The following is a 19,249-nucleotide window of genomic DNA, read 5'->3' on the forward strand; positions in this document are numbered from 1 at the left end:
ACATGGTGAGACCGGTGCGACAAAGGAGAAGAAAATTCAACGAGGAAAGGAGGCAGGCGATCAGGGACGAAACACAGAAACTCCTCGCTGCAGGCCACATCAGGGAAGTCCAGTACCCTGAATGGTTGGCAAATGTCGTGCTGGTGAAGAAGAGTAACGGGAAATGGCGCATGTGCGTCGATTTCACCGACCTGAACAAAGCTTGCCCAAAGGATTCGTATCCTTTACCAAGCATTGACGCCCTGGTTGATAGCGCTGCAGGGTGCAAGTTGCTGAGTTTCCTGGATGCCTTCTCAGGCTATAATCAGATCAAGATGCATCCCATGGATGAAGAGAAAACCGCCTTCATGACGGAGAGATCGTGCTACTGCTATAAGGTGATGCCGTTTGGGCTGAAGAACACGGGGGCCACGTACCAGAGGCTGATGGATCGAGTACTTGCACCAATGCTGGGAAGGAACGTGCAAGCCTACGTCGATGACATGGTCGTGACCTCGCAGGAAAAAACCAAGCACGTGGCAGACTTGGAAGAATTATTCACGACGATCGCCAAGTTCAAGTTAAAGCTCAATCCGGAGAAATGCATTTTCAGCGTGGAGGCTGGAAGGTTTTTGGGTTTCCTCTTGACTGAAAGAGGAATTGAAGCCAACCCAGACAAGTGTGCCGCCATCTTGGCGATGAGGAGCCCGGCTACGGTGAAAGAAGTCCAGCAGCTAACAGGTCGGATGGCAGCCCTATCTCGCTTCGTGTCAGCTAGCGGAGAGAGGGGGCATCCCTATTTTCAGTGTCTGCGGCGCAATAACAAGTTCGCTTGGACGAAAGAATGCGAGGAAGCTTTCGTCAAACTGAAGGAGTATCTGGCGAGCCCGCCGGTTCTGTGCAAACCGCTGGTGGGGACCCCTCTTAGGTTGTATTTTGCTGTAACTGAGAGGGCGATGAATGCGGTGCTCGCCCAGGATCAAGATCAGGCCCAGAAGCCCATTTATTTTGTGAGCAAGGTGTTGCAGGGCCCAGAAACGAGATATCAGGCCCTGGAGAAGGCTGCGCTGGCTGTGGTGTTTTCGGCGAGGAGGTTGCGCCACTACTTCCACAGCTTCACAATACTGGTGATGACTGACCTGCCCATCCAGAAGGTCTTGAAGAAACCTGACGTTGCGGGAAGGATGGTGAAGTGGGCTGTAGAATTGTCAGAGTTTGATATTAAGTACGAGCCCCGAGGCCCGATCAAGGGACAAATCTTTGCAGATTTCGTGGTTGAGCTCTCATCAGAGGCGACGCGGGTTGAAGGGGACGATTTCCGTTAGGTACTCTCGGTGGATGGATCGTCGAACCAGCAGGGTAGCGGTGCTGGAGTCATTTTGGAAGGGCCCAACGGCGTGCTGATTGAACAGTCTTTGAGGTTTGCCTTCAAAGCCAGCAACAATCAAGCAGAGTATGAGGCGTTGATCGCCGGAATTTTGCTGGCCAAGGAGATGGGGGCTAGGGTGCTGATGGCTAAGAGCGACTCGCTGCTAGTCACGGGGCAAGTAACAGGCGAGTTCCAGGCTAAAGATCCACAAATGGCGGCTTACTTGGCGTATGTGCAGGAATTGAAGAGTTCCTTTGCCTCCTTTGAAGTAGTACATGTGCCCAGAGAGCACAATGCCCGAGCTGACTTGCTTGCTAAGCTCGCCAGCTCAGGCAAGGGGGGTAGGCAGAGGACGGTGATTCAAGAAACTCTGAAGACGCCGAGGGCATTTGTAGCAGATCACCTGGTCCTTCAGATAAGTAAGTCGACGGAGAGAGCAGCGAGAAGCCATAAGTCCTTGACGCAAGAAACTCTGAGATCGCCGAGAGTTAGAGCATGTCGAGGAGAGAAGGTGAATGTGATGCAGGTCTGCGCCACCCATGAGCCAGACACTTGGATAACACGGTACAAGCGGTGCCTGGCAGATGGTCTCCTCCCGCTGGATCCGTCAGAAGCTAGGAAGGTAAAGAAAAATTCCAGCAAGTACACACTGATTGATGGCGATCTGTACAGGTTTGGTTTCACTCACCCACTCCTGGAATGTATACACGGTGAGAAGTGCACGAGAATCATGGCAGAGCTCCACGAAGGTATATGCGGAAGCCACGTCGGGGGTCGAGCTCTGGCCGCGAGAACTCTCCGTGCAGGCTACTACTGGCCATCGATGAGGGAAGATTGCAAGAAGTATGCCCAGTGTTGCAAACAATGCCAACAGCACGCCGATTGGCACAAAGCACCTCCCGAGGAGTTGAAGTCGATCTACAGCCCTTGGCCGTTCCATACTTGGGGAATCGACATCCTGGGACCTTTCCCGCTGGCGATCAGGCAGATGAAGTACTTGGTGGTGGCGATTGAGTATTTCACCAAGTGGATTGAAGCAGAACCAGTGGCCCAGATCACCGCACACAAGATCGAAGGTTTCGTGTGGAAGAACATCGTGTACCGGTTTGGAGTGCCTAAACACCTGGTGTCAGATAATGGGACGCAGTTTGCAAGCCACCTGTTGAAGAAGCTTTGTGAAGGGGTGGGAATTCAACAAGTGTTTGCATCCGTCGAGCACCCTCAGACAAATGGCCAGGTGGAGTCAGCTAATCGGGTGTTGCTCAGAGGTTTGAAGAGAATGCTTGAGAAAGCCAAGGGAAGTTGGGCCGAGGAGGTGCCCCGTATAGTTTGGGCGTACCACACCACCGAGCAGTCAGGAACGCATGAGACCCCGTTCAGCTTGGTTTATGGGTGTGACGCCATGATTCCAGTAGAGATCCAGGAGAGCTCGCCGAGATTCCAGAACTTCGTAGAGGAAGACTCGAATGAAGAGAGAAGGCTGAACCTGGATCTACTGGATGAGGTCAGGGAAGAGGCGAGGCTGAAGGCTGAGGCGGTGAAGAGGAGGATCGAACGAAGATACAACTCAAAGGTGATGCCAAGGCAGTTTAGAGAAGGCGATCTGGTGATGAGGAAGGCCCACCAGTATGAGATGGAGAATAAACTATCACCCAAGTGGACCGGACCGTTCAGAATAACCGGGGCGCTCGGGAACGGAGCCTACCGCTTAGAAACGCTGGAAGGAGGGGCGATTCCTCGCACCTGGAACGCCACACACCTGAAGTTGTACTATAGTTAAGAGCTTTGTAAGTAAAGACAAACACAAAGGTTATATTGCAATGTCTCTATGAAAACAGTTTGAAGGGGGCACTCTTTTTTCCCTAAGGAGGGTTTTTAATGAGGCCACCCAATAAAAGAAGAGTTTTCGAAGTATAAGGCGTTTTCAGATTGCATGTGTGCTATTTTCAAAAGTTTTGAAGAAAGACCTTGTCACTTGTACGTGATTTAAGGCAAGTAAAGATATATCGCGTGCTTTCTAAGAAGTTTTTAAGTCCTCATCGTTTTTCGGCGATTGGAGGCATCAGTTAAAGTTTTTAAAGTCCTCATCGTTTTTCGGTGATCGGAGGCACCAGCTAAAGTTTTTAAGTCCTCATCGTTTTTCGGCGATTGGAGGCATCAGTTAAAGTTTTTAAGTCCTCATCGTTTTTCGGCGATTGGAGGCATCAGTTGAAGTTTTTAAGTCCTCATCATTTTTCGGCGATTGGAGGCATCAGTTAAGTTTTCAAAGTCCTCATTGTCTTTCGGCGATCGGAGGCACCAGATGAAAGACCTCAACGCCCTCGCGCGTTTTGAGGCAAGTTAAAGACCTCCTCGCCGTTGAGCGAGTGCAGGCGAGAAAAAGTAAAAGTCCTCCGTGTTTCTGGGGGCAAGAAGATGTAACCCCTGGGGCAATGTAGAGGCACCAGTAAAAGTCCTCCGTGTTTCTGGGGGCGAGAAGATGTAACCCCTGGGGCAATGTAGAGGCAAGATAAAGACCTCCTCGCCGTTGAGCGAGTGCAGGCGAGAAAAAGTAAAAGTCCTCCGTGTTTTTGGGGGCGAGAAGATGTAACCCCTGAGGCAATGTAGAGGCACCAGTAAAAGTCCTCCGTGTTTCTGGGGGCGAGAAGATGTAACCCCTGGGGCAATGTAGAGGCAAGATAAAGACCTTTTCGCCGTTGAGCGAGTGCAGGCGAGAAAGAGTAAAAGTCCTCCGTGTTTCTGGGGGCGAGAAGATGTAACCCATGGGGCAATGTAGAGGCAAGATAAAGACCTCCTCGCCGTCGAGCGAGCGCAGGCGAGAGAGAGAAAAGGTCCTCAGTGCATCCAGGGGGGAGGAGATGTACACCCTGGGCAAGTTGAGGCACCAGATAAAGTCCTTCTCGTCGTTGAGCGAGTTCAGGCGAGTTAAAGACCTTCTCGCTTACATGCGAGCATAGGCAAGATAAAATCCTTCTCGTCTCGAACGAGTTCAGGTATGGTGCAGAGGGTGGAAGAAAATTGGAAGGTGACTAAGGTAGGTTCGAAGAGAACGCCTAGTTAACCGATCTTTCGCTCTGAAGTTCAGGGGGGGCAAAGAAAGGTCCCAAAGGGCGCTTCTGCCCCAGATAAAGAAACGATTGCCAAAGCATGAGGCTGGGAAAAGCTGATGTTACCAAGAGTTCTTGGCGATCGGGAAGAGTTTAAACGGCGGCGAAAAGGTTAAAAGACTTGTTTGATGAAGCGGGTCGAGTGGGACGGTGTTTTGAGCCAATAACTGAGTTACGGTTCGTTGCTTGAAAGGTATTCTTACAATAAGGTTAGTTGCCTTAAGAGTACAAGTTGTTTAAAGTGATTATTGCTTAAGTTTGAAGTGGTTCGAAGCAGTTAAGTCAAAAGTCGCGTTTGCAAAATCACTAAGTTAAATCCGACAAAGTTAAACATGCAAAGAAGGTTAAAGCGCTTAAAGAAGTCAGGAAAGGGAATATCCAAACTTTGTCATTGAAATAAGTATCTGTTAAAAGCACATATGCACGAGTTTATTACAAGGTATATACAAGGGAAATCATAAAGTAGCAGATGAGGTGGAGTTGATTAGTCTTCAGCAGGAACGACCTTTCCATCTACTACTTCGTTGTTCAGCGACACCATGCTGAGGTCGAGATCGGGGAATAGGCATGCGAATTGTTCCCGAGCGGCTTCAAATCCAGCAGCTAGAATCTGAGCAGAGTTTAGCTTAAGTTCTTCAATTTGCCCTTGAAGTTCCTCAACCTGCTTCTTGAGCTCTTTGTTCTGCTGCTCCAGCTCTTCAACCTGTTTTCTGAGTTGTTCGTTGGTCTCTTGAGCATGGAGAAGGTCTTCAGTAACCTTCTTGGATTCCGATTGTGCTTGGGCCAACTCAGCAGCCATCTTTCCTTTCTCTTTGTTGGCCTCGACGAGGTCAGCCATGGCGTCGTCCCTCGCCTTTTCTACTTGCCCAAGCAGTTTCTCTCGGTCGATCGACCTCTGCTCCAGTTTTTGCACCTTAGCGGCGTCAGCTTTCATGAGAGCCTCCAGGTCGACCGCCTTGGCGCGAAGAGGCACAATTTTGCTTTCCAGCTCGATCTTCTCTTGGGCAAGCTGGTGAACTTTGTGGCGAAGGTCAGCGGCTTCCTTGCGCGCCAGCCTGAGCTCGGTATTCATTGCATCCTCCACTCGGGAGTGTTCGATTTCTGCGAGCGTCAGGCTGAAAGACAATTTCTCCACCTCGACCTTCATAGTGCTATTGTCAGTCTTGAGGTTGAAGAGATCGTCTTGAAGCCTCCTGGTGGAGCTCTCCACAGCCCTTGTTATGATCGCTGGGATATCCTCTGCTATGGTTTTCAGCTTGGCAGTTAGAGGCTCCCACATCCTTGTGACTTCAAGGGAAAGGTTTGCTGCTTGGAGAGGCGCCAGGGGGGCTTGTTGTGGGTTCTCGCCGCCACCTTCCTTAGCAATATCTTCAGCAGTTGCTTCCTGGCGTGGCGACGCAATCGGGGATTCGGTAATCAGAATGGGAGAGGTATGAGCAACCTCATCCCCGATTGGAGCATTTTCTGCAGCTGAAGCGTTTGAAGGGGGGCCCCCTCCAGCTGACACGTATGGCGTAGAGGCGCTTGGGGGGTCCTCCAGGAAATTTGGCTCTTGGGCCTCAGCTGCAGGTGGCGCAGTGGCCAGTGGAACCGCTTGGACTAGAGAGGGAGGAGCCTGCGGTGTTGGCGATGATGGAGGAGGAGCAGGCGTCGATGGTGGTGTTGAGGTTGGAAGAGGGGGTGGAGCAGGTGGTGAAGAAGGGGCCACCCTCTTCCTCTTCGTAACGAGGCCATCCTCGGTGACCTCGTCATCCTCTTCTTCCTCCTCATGGACGACTTGAGGGGCTTTTCTTTTGGGTCTCTCAAGGACCAATTTTTTGCGTTGGGTGGTGATCGCCCATGAATGATGGCCTTCTCGACCGCCGAGTTGGGCACCGTTTGGGAACCGGTCGCCAACCCGTGGTTTCGGGCGAGCGCCTTCAATTCGGCGAGCATGCCTTTGCCCAACATGTTGTCTGCATAAAACGAAAATGTATGGGTTAACTCAAAGAAGAAAAAGATAAGTGTATAAGGTAACAAAACAGCAGAGCAGATGGTATGTGCAGGAAAGGTAAAACCAAAGTCTTGTGCATAACGCACAAGACGCCCAGAACAGTTAAATAGAAGCAGTGTCGAAGCAACAGTTTGAATGTCCTAACCTATTTGGAATTCTAGCTGATCTTCATAGAATTCGAAGGATATCAAGGTGGTGGTCAGGAATGTTATATTGGCGTCCGCCACCCTCTTCCAGAAAAGACAGAGGTCTCTGTCCAATGCTCCCATGCTGTCAGGACTTCTGGGCCTCCTGAAGCAGCTCTTGGACTCCTTCTTCCCCTTGTCCACCCAGTACAAGGGGAAGCCATCAAGAAGGGAGGCGTCCTTGTCGTTCGCACGTACTTGAACGAACTTCCCCTTCCAGTCTTTGTACGATTGCTGGAAGATGGTAAAAATGGACCTCCCAGCAATCGCGTTCAAGCTGACCCACAGGCGTTCTCCTGGGTGCTTGGCTTCGAAAAGGAACAAGAACACGTCCACCGACGCGGGCAACCCCAGGTGGTCGCACGTTATTTGAAAGGCTCGAACAAACGCCCAGCTGTTGGGGTGAAGCTGGGCGGCATCAATGTTGAGCTCGGTCAAAAGTTCCCTCTCGAATCGGGTGAAAGGGAACCTGAGCTTGACCTTCTTGAAAAAAGTCGTATAGACAAAGCAGAAGGGCCCGTCGGCGCTTACTTTGTCATCAGCACACACAGGCAGATCGGCGGGGCAAGGCAGCACCATCATCTTCTCGTCGTGCTCCTTGTGAAACGATTGATGGATCTCGTCCCCCTTAGTCAGCCGCAAAACTGCTCCCGCAGTGTTCACCGACGATGTCTCCCTCAGAAGGGTCGAGTTGGCCCAGGGATACAAAGTTTTGAAGTCGGGCAGGGGAACGGGGGCTCCTCCAGCGTTAGGTGGAGTCGCCTGGGCCAGGACAGGTTGGGAAGACGCAGGCCTCTCAGCCTGCGAAGACGAAGCGCCACGAACGTGTGTTGGGTCGTGTGCTTGTGAAGGAAGGTTTCGTGCTGAAGGAGGAGGGTTCGGGGTAATCTTTGTGCGAGTCATGATGGCAGCTGCATAGGAAGAAGAAAGGAAAAATGGTCAGGGGGTTACAGAGGCTGACTCGATCATAGAAGGAAGGTGAAGAACGAACGAATGAAGGTTCGTTGCGACGATTGACGAAGCCCTAAGTTGCGCAGAATGAGAAATGGAAAAAACAACCCACAGCGTATGCACCAGGCAGCTACAGGATGATGCAAATCGGTGAAAATGCAAGGAAACCCAGCAGATGAAGGAAAGTAGTTACCTTTCGATGATCAGGAAGACGGTGGAGGAAGATGATGATCTAGAGCGTTGAAGAGCGTTGAGAGTTTTCGCAGAAGGAAGTTAGAGCGTTTGCAAGCACGAAGAAAGTGATGGAACAGTGGAGCGTAATGGGTTTAAGTGTTTTCGAAATGGTTTTAGGAAGCGCAAACGGCAAATGAAGAGAGCCGTTGATGAAGCCACGCGTCAGACGATGAGTGAGGGGTTTGGTGGGGCGTCAGAGCAGCAGAAGGTACAACCGCTTGGAATTCTGCGTCAGTGCCACGTAGATCGGTGTTAACGAAGGCTTTTTCAGTCTTTTCGCTAGACAAGTCTTCACTTAAGACTGGGGGGCTTGTGTACCGCCCTGGTGGTCGGGTGTGATGACGTGGCATCCTGCTACAGTATAGGCGTGTTGACAAGACGCCAGGTTGGCAAAAGGGAAGGAAGTCGGGGGGCTCGTGTAGTCGCCAGTTGTTGTATTGGCGTGTTCCGATCTTCAGCTTACCAGAAGCGGCGATCGCCAGGGTGAAGATCGAAGTCGCCAGATGTAGATTCAGGCGACCTAGTCGTTGGAGATCGCCAGAGCGAGCACATCGCCGAAGATGAAGGAGAAGCAGATTGTGAAGGCGGCCGGCGAGACCACAGGGAAGGAGTATGAAGGCCCCTAACTCGCCAGTTCCAGTAGAGATCGCACTCCCAAGTTAGCTATGCACTGGGCAGTACCATGCATAAGTAACTTAGCCAAAATGAGAGTAGAAGCAGCGCCAAGTCAGGGAGCCTCCAGATGATGGCACGTGTACAGTTGGATGCGAGCCACGTGTCCAAGTCTGTAACTGCCAGGAGAGAGAAAGCTACCAGGTATATAAGAGTTCTTAACGAACTTTCTGAGGTACGCACGTTTAGTTCATACACTTTACGCTTGCGAGTTAGAGCTGACTGTGAGAGAGGATTTGCACGGTTCTTGTTCTCTTAGTATTTGGTGATCCCGTCACTGACTTGAGCGTTGGAGTGCGATCGGCCGCAGCGGCGCCGTACTGTTTCTTTGCAGGTTCTTGAGGTAGATCCCGAAGAGGAACGGAGGTGAGAAGCGGTGCGCACGTAGATCCTTTGACGAGGCAGTTTCCAGCGTTCCGGTCAACAGGCAGGATCAGAGCTCTACAATATGTTACCATCACTAGAGCAAAACTATCTTGTGTTTTTAACAAAATGTCTTAGTTCATGCACAACTCTCAAGCTCATCATATGAAAGTTGTGAAGCGCATCCTAAGGTACCTTGTGGAAACTGTTGATCTTGGTTTACTCATTCATAAAGGTTCAACCTCGTCTATCATTAGATTCTGTGATGGTGATTGAGATACTGTATCTACAATGGGATATTGTGTCTACTTGGTTCCAACATCATTGATCGTTGCCTAGTCTTTTCATAAACAAAAAGCAATGTCACGTAATAGCATGAATATTGATCAATACCGTAGCATTGTTGTTGTTCTTGCATAAATCATTTGGATCTTATCTGTCTGAGTTGCACATCACCACTTATATCCCAAAAATTTATTCATGCACTTCAAAACCAAACACTTTAAACTAAATCTTCATTTTGTTCTTGATTACATTTATCAAAAGAGAGACATTTTTATTCATTTATCTACTTGCTATACTTGCTATCAAGTTGCAGATCTCCTACTAAACCAAACCAGTTTCTGGACCTTCATTTCATGATGTTTGTGATAAACTCATTAGTTTAAGGGGGATTTTAGACAATATGTATAATTACATGGTTCTATGTGCACGCTTCTCTCTTATATAAGTTACACTTCTATTTATCTATTATTATGATGATATGATAATAAAACAATTTCTTCTTCTTTTGCTTCTCACTTCCTCTCTTAAAATCTTATGAAACAATTTTCATTGAAATTCAAAAAAGATAATCCAAATCTAAATTTTATAAAACACTATCATTAAACTATGTTGATGCAACATAAAAAAAACCATAAATATAAGACCCCAATATTAAATAAAATTTTAGAACATAAGAGTATAAAACTAATTTTCAATCTAAGACCCAATTTAGCCTATTAATATCCTGATTCGCCAATATCTTCATTTAATCATAATAACATTAAAATAATATTTAAATACAATAATTAAATCAACATTTTAAGTTCTAAAATTTAAAATGTAAATAAAAATTATTAAAATGTACATTTTATAAGATCTTAAAACAAAAGTTTAAAAAAAAATAGAAATCAAACGTCATCATATAACTCTCGCATGGGTGATGTTGCTCGTTAAGTTAGAATAAACTGCATTACTTGATTAAAGAACAATACAATTTGTCAATTGACAGAAAATCATGAGTCATTTGGTTTAAAAAAAATGCAGGACTCATGAACAGAGGGAGTGGTCATTTTAGATCCAAAACAAATAGCATTTTTGCAACTCTCTCTCCTGAATCGAAAGCATGAACCAAAAGCTCATATTATAATGGTCATCACAAGGAAAATTTACAAGTCAATAAAGGCGATATAATGAAGCAATGTTTTTGCTCACTAAAAGTTGTCCATTACACGCATCATGGCAGTCAACCAGACAAGTTTGATGGAACAATATTTCAAGACTGCGTCGTCTCAACTAACAAAACTAAGAGTGTTTTTGTCCATACAAAATTATTTTTTCACCCTTTTTAACTTCTTCCATGTTCTACATTTACATGCAAACAGAACAACAAATTACCAAAGGATTATACCTTTTTGTTCTCTTGAAAAACATTTATTAACATCCTTCCGGCCAAAAACTTCTAAAGTGCTGATACTAAGCAGATGTCAGGCTATTATTTTGGTAGTACCAGATGACTCTGCATCTTTCATCCCAGTATCTCCTGGGAAAACAAAAAAACAATTAATCGCCAAAACTCAAGGCATAGTGCAATAGCTGATATGCATAGATAATGTGGATTGACCACGTCCAATCTCTGATTAATCTAACTACCATTGAAAAACATTTCGTACTACAGCTTTACATGATAGCCATGTTATAACATTTTTTGCATAAAAACATACATAGTAAAAGAAATTCACACCATTAGTAAAACGAAATGTGTCTCAATGCTGTGTCACTGTTAACTATGCAGATCACATATGGAGTCAAACTGGGATATACTATGGTCAAAATTGAAATATAAAAGGATAAGTAGTTTCAAGAGAAATACAGTTTGATTTGAACTCTAATGCTTAGGTTTTGGTTATAGTGTGTACGAGTAAATGTATTCATTTAGGTTCTCTATGATGATGTTATATTGAGTATTTTAGGATTTAGTGGGGTTTCAGTAAGAGAGACAAATAATTTGTTATATTGAACTTTTGTCTGTTTCGTTATTTTCGCATTTTTAGTCTTCTTACAATTTGATTATAAGGAAATATTGGCAGTACTGTTTCCTTCTTTTTCAGAAAGTTAACGTTTAACAGTTGACTCAACCGTTTTGACTCCAGCACTGCTTTCCCTATTTCCCTATCACTGTTTCTCTATTATCAAAGGTAATTTTCAAATGAAAAGCTACTTTTCTTGGTAGATAATCAGAAAAATTCACATACATTCTGCTGTTTCGTTAAGAAATAGAAAAACCAAAAAAAAACTCTTTTTATCAGGCTTTACCAATATGATTATGGTCTAAGCCATTCTTTTTGGATTTAATTTAGATATATCGAGAGCAAAAAATGAAAGCCAGATCTTTAAAAATTACAGCGGTCTTGACAAGTAACAAATTATGTCCATGGTCTTCCAACAGTATATATTATCAACGTGCTTGATACACATTTAATATAAGAATGTGAAGGAGGTTTAGTTCACTTTTTTACAAATTGAACCTCGCTTAATCAAAAGGCAATATCTTTTCCTGAAGGCACAAGCTAATAATTTATTATAAGGAATCAAAAGTATTAAGTTTTTTATGGAAAATAAAACATGTATTATAACAAGAACAGAAATAATTTAATATTTGTTCCTCCTAAGTACTTGAAAGCATTTAGGGTTTAATTGAACAAATGTCTCCTTAAACATTTCTAAAAGAGAGAAAAAAAATTAAATGCGCTTCCCCATAAACTAAAATTGGTTTATGTATAAGCTAATTTGTAAAAAATTTCTCATAGTTTCTTTAGATTCTTGTTTTTAACTTTTGCATAAGATAATTTTAACTTACAGAGAGACTCATTTAATTTTTTCTTCTTATTTTCTTGTCTAGAAAGGTTTATGAAGAATATTATCCAAATAGGCCCTATTTAGAGTGTACTACATGCTGCTGAACCAGCTCCTCAGGTCAGGACACTCGTTAACAAAACCCTTTCTAGAGACTATAAGCATAACAACAAGAAGGAAGGTCCATTTCCTCCTGAACAACGGATCATGTTATAAGCACATCGATACTACTAAAGTACAAAGGATTGGAGTACAGGCACAAAAATGCCCAACCAATAGTTCAAGCATAGCTAACACAAAACCATATATAAAAGGAAAAATGATTGTAGGAATATATAAAGCAACCTATTAAGCAATAGAGCTGTTAGTTTGTTAATAGAGCTGTTAGTTGTTTTAGTGGGTCTTTCTCTCTTGTATATATTAGGTTTTATCTCCTCTTTGTAAACACTTTTCTTCAATAATAATCTTCTTAAATCTTCCCTGTATGAGCACTCAAGAGCATTGATTTTTTTTTTTCCTCTACCCCTCTTTTTCTTCCTCTGTTTTTGTCCTCATCACCATGTCCGTAACATCTCCTTCCGCTGCCTCTTCTCAAACCATCATGTCTCCTTCTTCTTCTTCCTCCACACAATTGCATACCTTTCCGGTTCCTCTCTTCTTAAAACTCGACGATGATAACTATCTCATATGGAAACAACAAATTCTTGCTCATGTAAGTGGTCTTCAGCTTTTTCATTTTCTTGACGGATCTGCTCCTCCTCCACCGCGTTTTCTCACCACCGACGATGCTACCGCCAAAAAGGTTAATCCCGCGTTTCTGGTTCATCAACAACAAGACCATCTTCTGGTTGCGTGGCTTCTTGGCTCCATGACCACACCGATCCTGACCAAAATGGTAGGGTTATGCTCCGCATCAGAAATTTGGGGGAAATTACAGGTTTATTATGCATCTCAGACCCGTGCTAAAATTGTCAAATTAAAGACGCAATTGAAGGCTCCCAAGCGTGACCGATCCATCTCTACATATCTTCTTGACATCAAGAAGATTGTAGATACCCTTGCTGCTACTGGCTCCTCTCTCACTAATGAAGAACATCTTGAAGCCATTTTTTACGGTTTATCCGAGGAGTATGAATCCTTCATCACCGCGGTCACTTCTCGTCTTGATCCCTACACGGTGGAAGATATTGAAGCTTTGTTGATGGCTCATGAAGAACGCCTTGAACGGTATAAAACTCAAGATCACATTTTGCCTCAAGCTCATCTTGCGACTACTCGGTCTTCATCCAACCCTATTTCTAGACCCATGAATGGGTTCCATTTTTCTCAGAATCGTGGTTCACGTCCACCGTTCAGACACAACAACAATAATCGTTTTAATGGCCCTCGTCCTCCTCTCAAGAATTCTTGGACGACTACTTTCGTGCCCAATTCGTCTTCCTCTGCTCGCGTTCAGTGCCAACTATGTCAGAAGTTTGGCCATACGGCTCTGAAGTGTTGGCATCGGTTTGACACTAATCTTTCTTCCCATATTAGTGCTAATTCTTCTCAATTTTATTCTTCAGATAATGACTCTGGTAAGCCATCTTTGTTGGGTACTCCCTCTACCCTTAGTGACCCTCTTTGGTACCCGGACAGTCGTGCTACACATCATATAACCCATGACAGTAATATTTTCTCTTCCAAAACTCCTTACACTGGATCTGAAATGGTTCAACTGGGTAATGGCACAGGTATGCATATAAATCACATTGGCTTTGCAAAATTTACTAATCCTACCACTATGACCACATTACGCTTACATAATTTGCTGCATGTACCTTCTATAAATAAGAATCTCATGAGTGTCTCTCAATTTGCAAAAGATAATAATGTCTATTTTGAGTTTTATCCTAACCACTGTTTTGTTAAAAATCAGGACACCAAGGAAATAATCCTCCAAGGAAAAGTTAAAGATGGCTTATATGTGTTTCCCACAATGCAATGTTCTCTCAAACCCTCTGTTTCCAGTACCACTTTCAATCCTGCATCTTCTACTTTTCAGTTGTGGCACTCTAGGCTAGGACATGCTTCCTCTAGAATTGTTCATAATGTGATGAAACTATGTAATGTTACTGGCCACAAACGTGATTTCTTTTGTCAAACATGTGCTATAGCTAAATCTCATCAGCTTCCTTTTACTGATTCTCTTACTGTTTACACTATACCGCTTCAATTGGTTTTTATTGACATTTGGGGACCTTCTCCTGCTTCCTCTTCTAATGGATCCAAATATTATATTGCCTTTCTTGATGCTTTTTCACGTTATACATGGCTTTATCTTTTGCACTCAAAATCCCAAGTTATGAATGTCTTTATTCAATTTAAGTTGTATGTTGAAACTCAAACTGGTCACATTTTAAAATCAATTCAGACTGATAATGCAAAAGAATTCTTATCTCTTAAAACTTACCTTGCATCTCATGGTATTCATCATCGTCTCATTTGTCCAACACACATGAACAGAATGGCTCAATTGAGCGCAAACACAGACATATTGTTGACATGGGTCTTTCTTTACTTGCTGGTGCATCTTTGCCACTCAAATTTTGGGGAGAATCTTTCTCTTCTGCTGTTCACATTATTAACAATTTACCTACACCTGTTTTACTCAATAAAAGCCCTTATGAAACGCTGTTTTTACATAAACCAGATTACACTTTTTTAAAGGTTTTTGGTTGTGCTTGCTATCCGCTTTTAAGACCATATAATCAGCATAAGTTTGATTTTCGCTCTTCTTTGTGTTTGTTCTTAGGTTATAGTACTCGTAACAAAGGCTATATTTCTTTACAACCTTCTGGAAAACTTATTTTATCTCGTCATGTGCTTTTTAATGAGTACTTGTTTCCTTATTCTTTATCTGATAATCCGTTTCTTCCTCCTATTTCTCCTCCTGCTTCTTCTCCTCATGTTTCCTTCACTAATCCTTTAACTGTTGTTTCCCTTTCTCCTTCTGTAACTGACATTTCATCTGTTGCTCATGATAATGTTACTAGTACTACTTTTGATAATCTTTCTGCTAGTCCTTCACCTGTTTCTGCTAGTACTTCACCTGTTTCTGCTAGTTCTTCACCTTTTTCTGCAGGCACTGTCCCTTCTTCATCTGCACCACCTCCTACTAGTACTAATATGCATCTGATGACAACTCGTGCTAAGGCTGGCATCTACAAACCCAAAGTTCTTTCCACCTCAACTACTCAATCGGATCTAGAACCAACCACATACAAACAAGCAATGCAACAACCTCCATGGTTACATGCCATGCAAGTAGAGTATGCAGCCCTTCTTGACAACAAAACCTGGACGCTTACTCCCTTACCTGCTGGAGCAAATCTTATTGGTTGTAAGTGGGTTTTTAAACGTAAGTTTAATGCTGATGGTACCCTACAAAGGCATAAAGCAAGACTGGTTGCCAAGGGTTTTCATCAAACTGAAGGTTTTGATTTCACTGAAACATTCAATCCTGTTGTCAAGCCAACTACTATAAGAGTTGTTCTCACTATGGCTTTGTCTGCACGCTGGCCTATACATCAACTTGATATAAACAATGCTTTCTTGAATGGAGATCTTGTTGAAGATGTCTACATGCAACAACCTCCCGGTTTCTCCTCCCCTGACTCCACTCTTGTTTGCAAGCTTCATAAGGCGATTTATGGCTTAAAACAAGCCCCACGGTCTTGGTTTCTTAAACTCTCACACACTCTTATTAGTTTGGGTTTTCATTCCTCTAAAAGTGATTCTTCCCTTTTTCTTCGTTTTACACCTAATGGAACTCTCATTATTCTTATTTATGTTGATGATATCATAGTTACTGGCACCTCATCTAATTTAATTGACTGTTTCATTGCACAGTTAAGTGACAACTTTGCTTTGAAAGATCTAGGCAAACTTCACTATTTTCTGGGTATTGAGGTAGCTTGGCTTGCTAATGGATCTCTCCATTTGTTTCAAACAAAATACATACGAGATCTTCTCCAACGTGCTGCAATGCTGGACGCCAACCCACGACCTACACCAATGGTGTCCACTTCACGGTTAACCATTGATGGCTCTGTAGCGGTTGAAAATCCAACTCTGTATCGTTCCATTGTCGGAGCTCTTCAGTATATCACTCTAACTCGTCCTGAACTTTCTTTTTCAGTTAACAAAGTTTGTCAATTTATGCACTCTCCTCGCCTTCACCATTGGAAAGCTGTCAAGAGGATTCTTTGCTATCTTGCGGGCACCTTACATCATGGTCTTCTCCTTCGTCCCATCACTGACTTCTCCATCATCGCCTTTAGTGACTCTGATTGGGGCTCTGATCTCGATGACAGGAAGTCAACATCCGGTTACTGTATTTATATTGGTCGCAATCTGGTTTCGTGGTTGTCTCGAAAACAAAAGGTTGTCTCTAGAAGTAGCACTGAAGCAGAATACAGAAGTCTTGCAGCTGCTCTTGCTAATATCACTTGGCTTCAATCCTTATTCACTGAGCTTCGCCTTCCAGATTCCACACCACATATATATTGTGACAATGCTGGAGCTGTTCTCCTTGCCTCTAATCCAGTTCTCCATTCTAAAACGAAGCACTTTGAGCTTGATCTCTTTTTTGTGCGTGATCGTGTCCAACAACAACGCCTCTCTGTTGTTCATCTTCCTTCTCAATATCAGATTGCTGATTTGCTCACAAAACTAGTATCTGGTGCTATGTTTCTGAAATTCAGAAATAAACTCATGGTTGAACCTATTTCCACCATAAGTTTAAGGGGGATATTAAGCAATAGAGTTGTTAGTTTGTTAATAGAGCTGTTAGTTGTTTTAGTGGGTCTTTCTCTCTTGTATATATTAGGTTTTATCTCCTCTTTGTAAACACTTTTCTTCAATAATAATCTTCTTAAATCTTCCCTGTATGAGCACTCATTCTCTTATCTTTACACAACCTAACAGTGAAAATAAATTCCAACACAAAATTGGTCTCTTCCTTTATAATCCACAAAACCACTTTCCACATAAACAAAATCAAATTTCATTGCCTCATTCAATAGATAGAGTCTAGAGTAGGGTTAAGAAAAGTAAATGAATTACCAACATATGGAGGAGGCGGGCCTTCACCATAGATGGCTTTGAGCCTTGCCAGAGGAACCACCGAAGAATCAGTAGAGGCTTCAGCATAAAGCTGCTGTTTCCAGTTCCAAATGGTCCTTCTAATGGACTTGTTGGATTTGGCTAGAGATTCCTTCTCAGCCTCAAGTGCTTCAATGGTCCATTGTTGATTCATTGATCTTACGCCAAGGGTTGCAAACGAAGCAAGCAGACAAACATTGATAAATGTGTTGTTGTTTGCAGCTCTCGCAGCTATGTCCACTATTCGGTTAACAAACTCCATTTCTTTCCCGAAATCAAATCAAACCCTAAAGAAGAGGCAGTTTAGAAAAAACCCAAATTCTCACCATAATAAGCTAAGATTTTGGAGGGACACAGAAAATCACAGTCACATACCAAAAATTAAGGCCTAATTGCATCCAGTGACATTCTATTCCAAATTCAAAATACCAATTTCATTGTTACCCTAAGTTTTATATAAAACTAAACTATTCTTTTCTTCTTCAAAATCATTCTAAAAGTTCATACTCAAGAATGCAATGGAGTTATTCAACATTAAAAATATGCAGTCGGAATAAAAGAAAATGGTTCATTTGAAATCACAAAAACACGAACGTACCAGAAATGGTGGCGGCACCTGCGACCGGCACAAAACGAGTGAGACGGAGCCTTTTATCTGCCGAAGTAATAACGCAGCAGAAACAGGAAAATCATAGCAACCAAAGAAAGTTTATTTTTGTGTAAATTATAACTTTCGTCACTTTTTTTTCATGTTATTTTCGTGGTTTATTTTTTTATTGCTGTCTTTACATTTTACAAAATTAGTAATCTAAGTCTGATTTTAAATTTTAGATTTTTTTACTATTTTTTTTATTTTTATATACTTTTATTGTTTAAATTACTTTTTATTACGGTTTAAAATGAAAATGTATATAAAAATTACTATTAAACTAAAATTACAGATTTTTATTAAAGTTAGAAAATTAAGATCACATGAAATAATAAAAGACCAAATTATGAATAAAAACTAAATGAAACTAAAATTCCAATTTAACTTTAGATTTATAAAAGTGATAACTAAGGGTAATAGCTACTTTAACAGTTCGGTGAAATATTATATTTTGTTTGGGTGATACAAATAAAACAGGAAACCAAAATTATCCATAAATGAAAAAAAGTAAATAAATATTATAATTTTTTTATTTAAATATGTTTTTAATTTCAATAGATATGATTTTTTTTAATCTATTAAAAATTTATTAATTGAAATTTATAATATTTTTGTAATTATTTTTTTTAGTTTTATCACTATTTATAACAAGTTTAATGACGAAAATGAAAGATATAAATTGATATAATTAAAGTAAAAAAAAATCAAAATTAAGATATGTACGTATTTACTTAAATAGCACATGTGCTATATATTATAAATAAGATAATTATATATAATCTTTAATTTTTATTCAATAATTTGCTTTAATATATTATTTTTATTAAAAAATTAGAATTTCTTTAGATGTTTATAATTTATTTTGTATATATTAGTTTTAATATTATAAGCTCCAACTAAATTGTAATCATCTTTAATATAAATAAAACATTAAAAGTAAATAATAGAATGAAAAAAATAATAAATAGTATATATAATTACCTTAGTTATATTAACTAAAAAATAAATATAACTACTAGTAAAAACTAAAAATGGGCTGTTAAAAAAGGTTAAGAATTTAAAATTAATAACTATTTATATATAAATATGTCGTATTTGAAGAAACTAAAAACTTATTTAAAAATGCTTTTATATTAGTTTTTCTTCTTTTATTTGTATCACTAAAACAAAATATAATAATTTACCGATTATTAAAAATGAATCCAGTTTTTTTAAATAATTATACTAATATTAATAACAATTATAACAATACTAATATTGTATCGGTACGAGTGAATCATGTTACTCGACCTTGACGACCGATTGATCGACTGGTTGATCAACTACATTAAAAGTACAATTATAATAAATAACAGTTAAGGAAACACTCTAAAAATTAGGGTCACATCCATCAAATTTAGATGATTTCCCGAGAAATAAGCTAACATTGATTTATTGAAGATAAGCTCCAAACATACCTCCTATAAATCAAGGTTACCTCCCGAG

General features: G+C 41.8%; 1 protein-coding gene across 1 annotated transcript; it reads right to left on the minus strand.

Moving 5' to 3' along the window:
- Positions 1-10,305: 10,305 nt before the first annotated feature.
- LOC137817408 (uncharacterized) lies at positions 10,306-17,823 on the minus strand. The gene is made up of 3 exons (XM_068620701.2): positions 17,714-17,823; positions 17,077-17,402; positions 10,306-10,657 (listed from the first exon to the last, which is right to left on the minus strand). Exons 2-3 carry the CDS (start codon positions 17,375-17,377, stop codon positions 10,602-10,604), a joined length of 357 nt encoding a protein of 118 aa, XP_068476802.1. The 5' UTR covers positions 17,378-17,402; positions 17,714-17,823; the 3' UTR covers positions 10,306-10,601.
- Positions 17,824-19,249: the final 1,426 nt, after the last annotated feature.

Source organism: Phaseolus vulgaris, chromosome 7, assembly GCF_051622355.1.
Source record: "Phaseolus vulgaris cultivar YP4 chromosome 7, ASM5162235v1, whole genome shotgun sequence".
Lineage (NCBI taxonomy): Eukaryota > Viridiplantae > Streptophyta > Magnoliopsida > Fabales > Fabaceae > Phaseolus > Phaseolus vulgaris.

Excerpts from the sequence above, each read along its gene's own strand:
- LOC137817408 (XM_068620701.2), bottom strand. The coding sequence starts at position 17,377 with ATGGAGTTTGTTAACCGAATAGTGGACATAGCTGCGAGAGCTGCAAAC. Across the intron at positions 10,658-17,076 it reads CCCGCCTCCTCCATATGTTG|GAGATACTGGGATGAAAGAT; the intron begins GTAATTCATTTA and ends TTGTTTTCCCAG.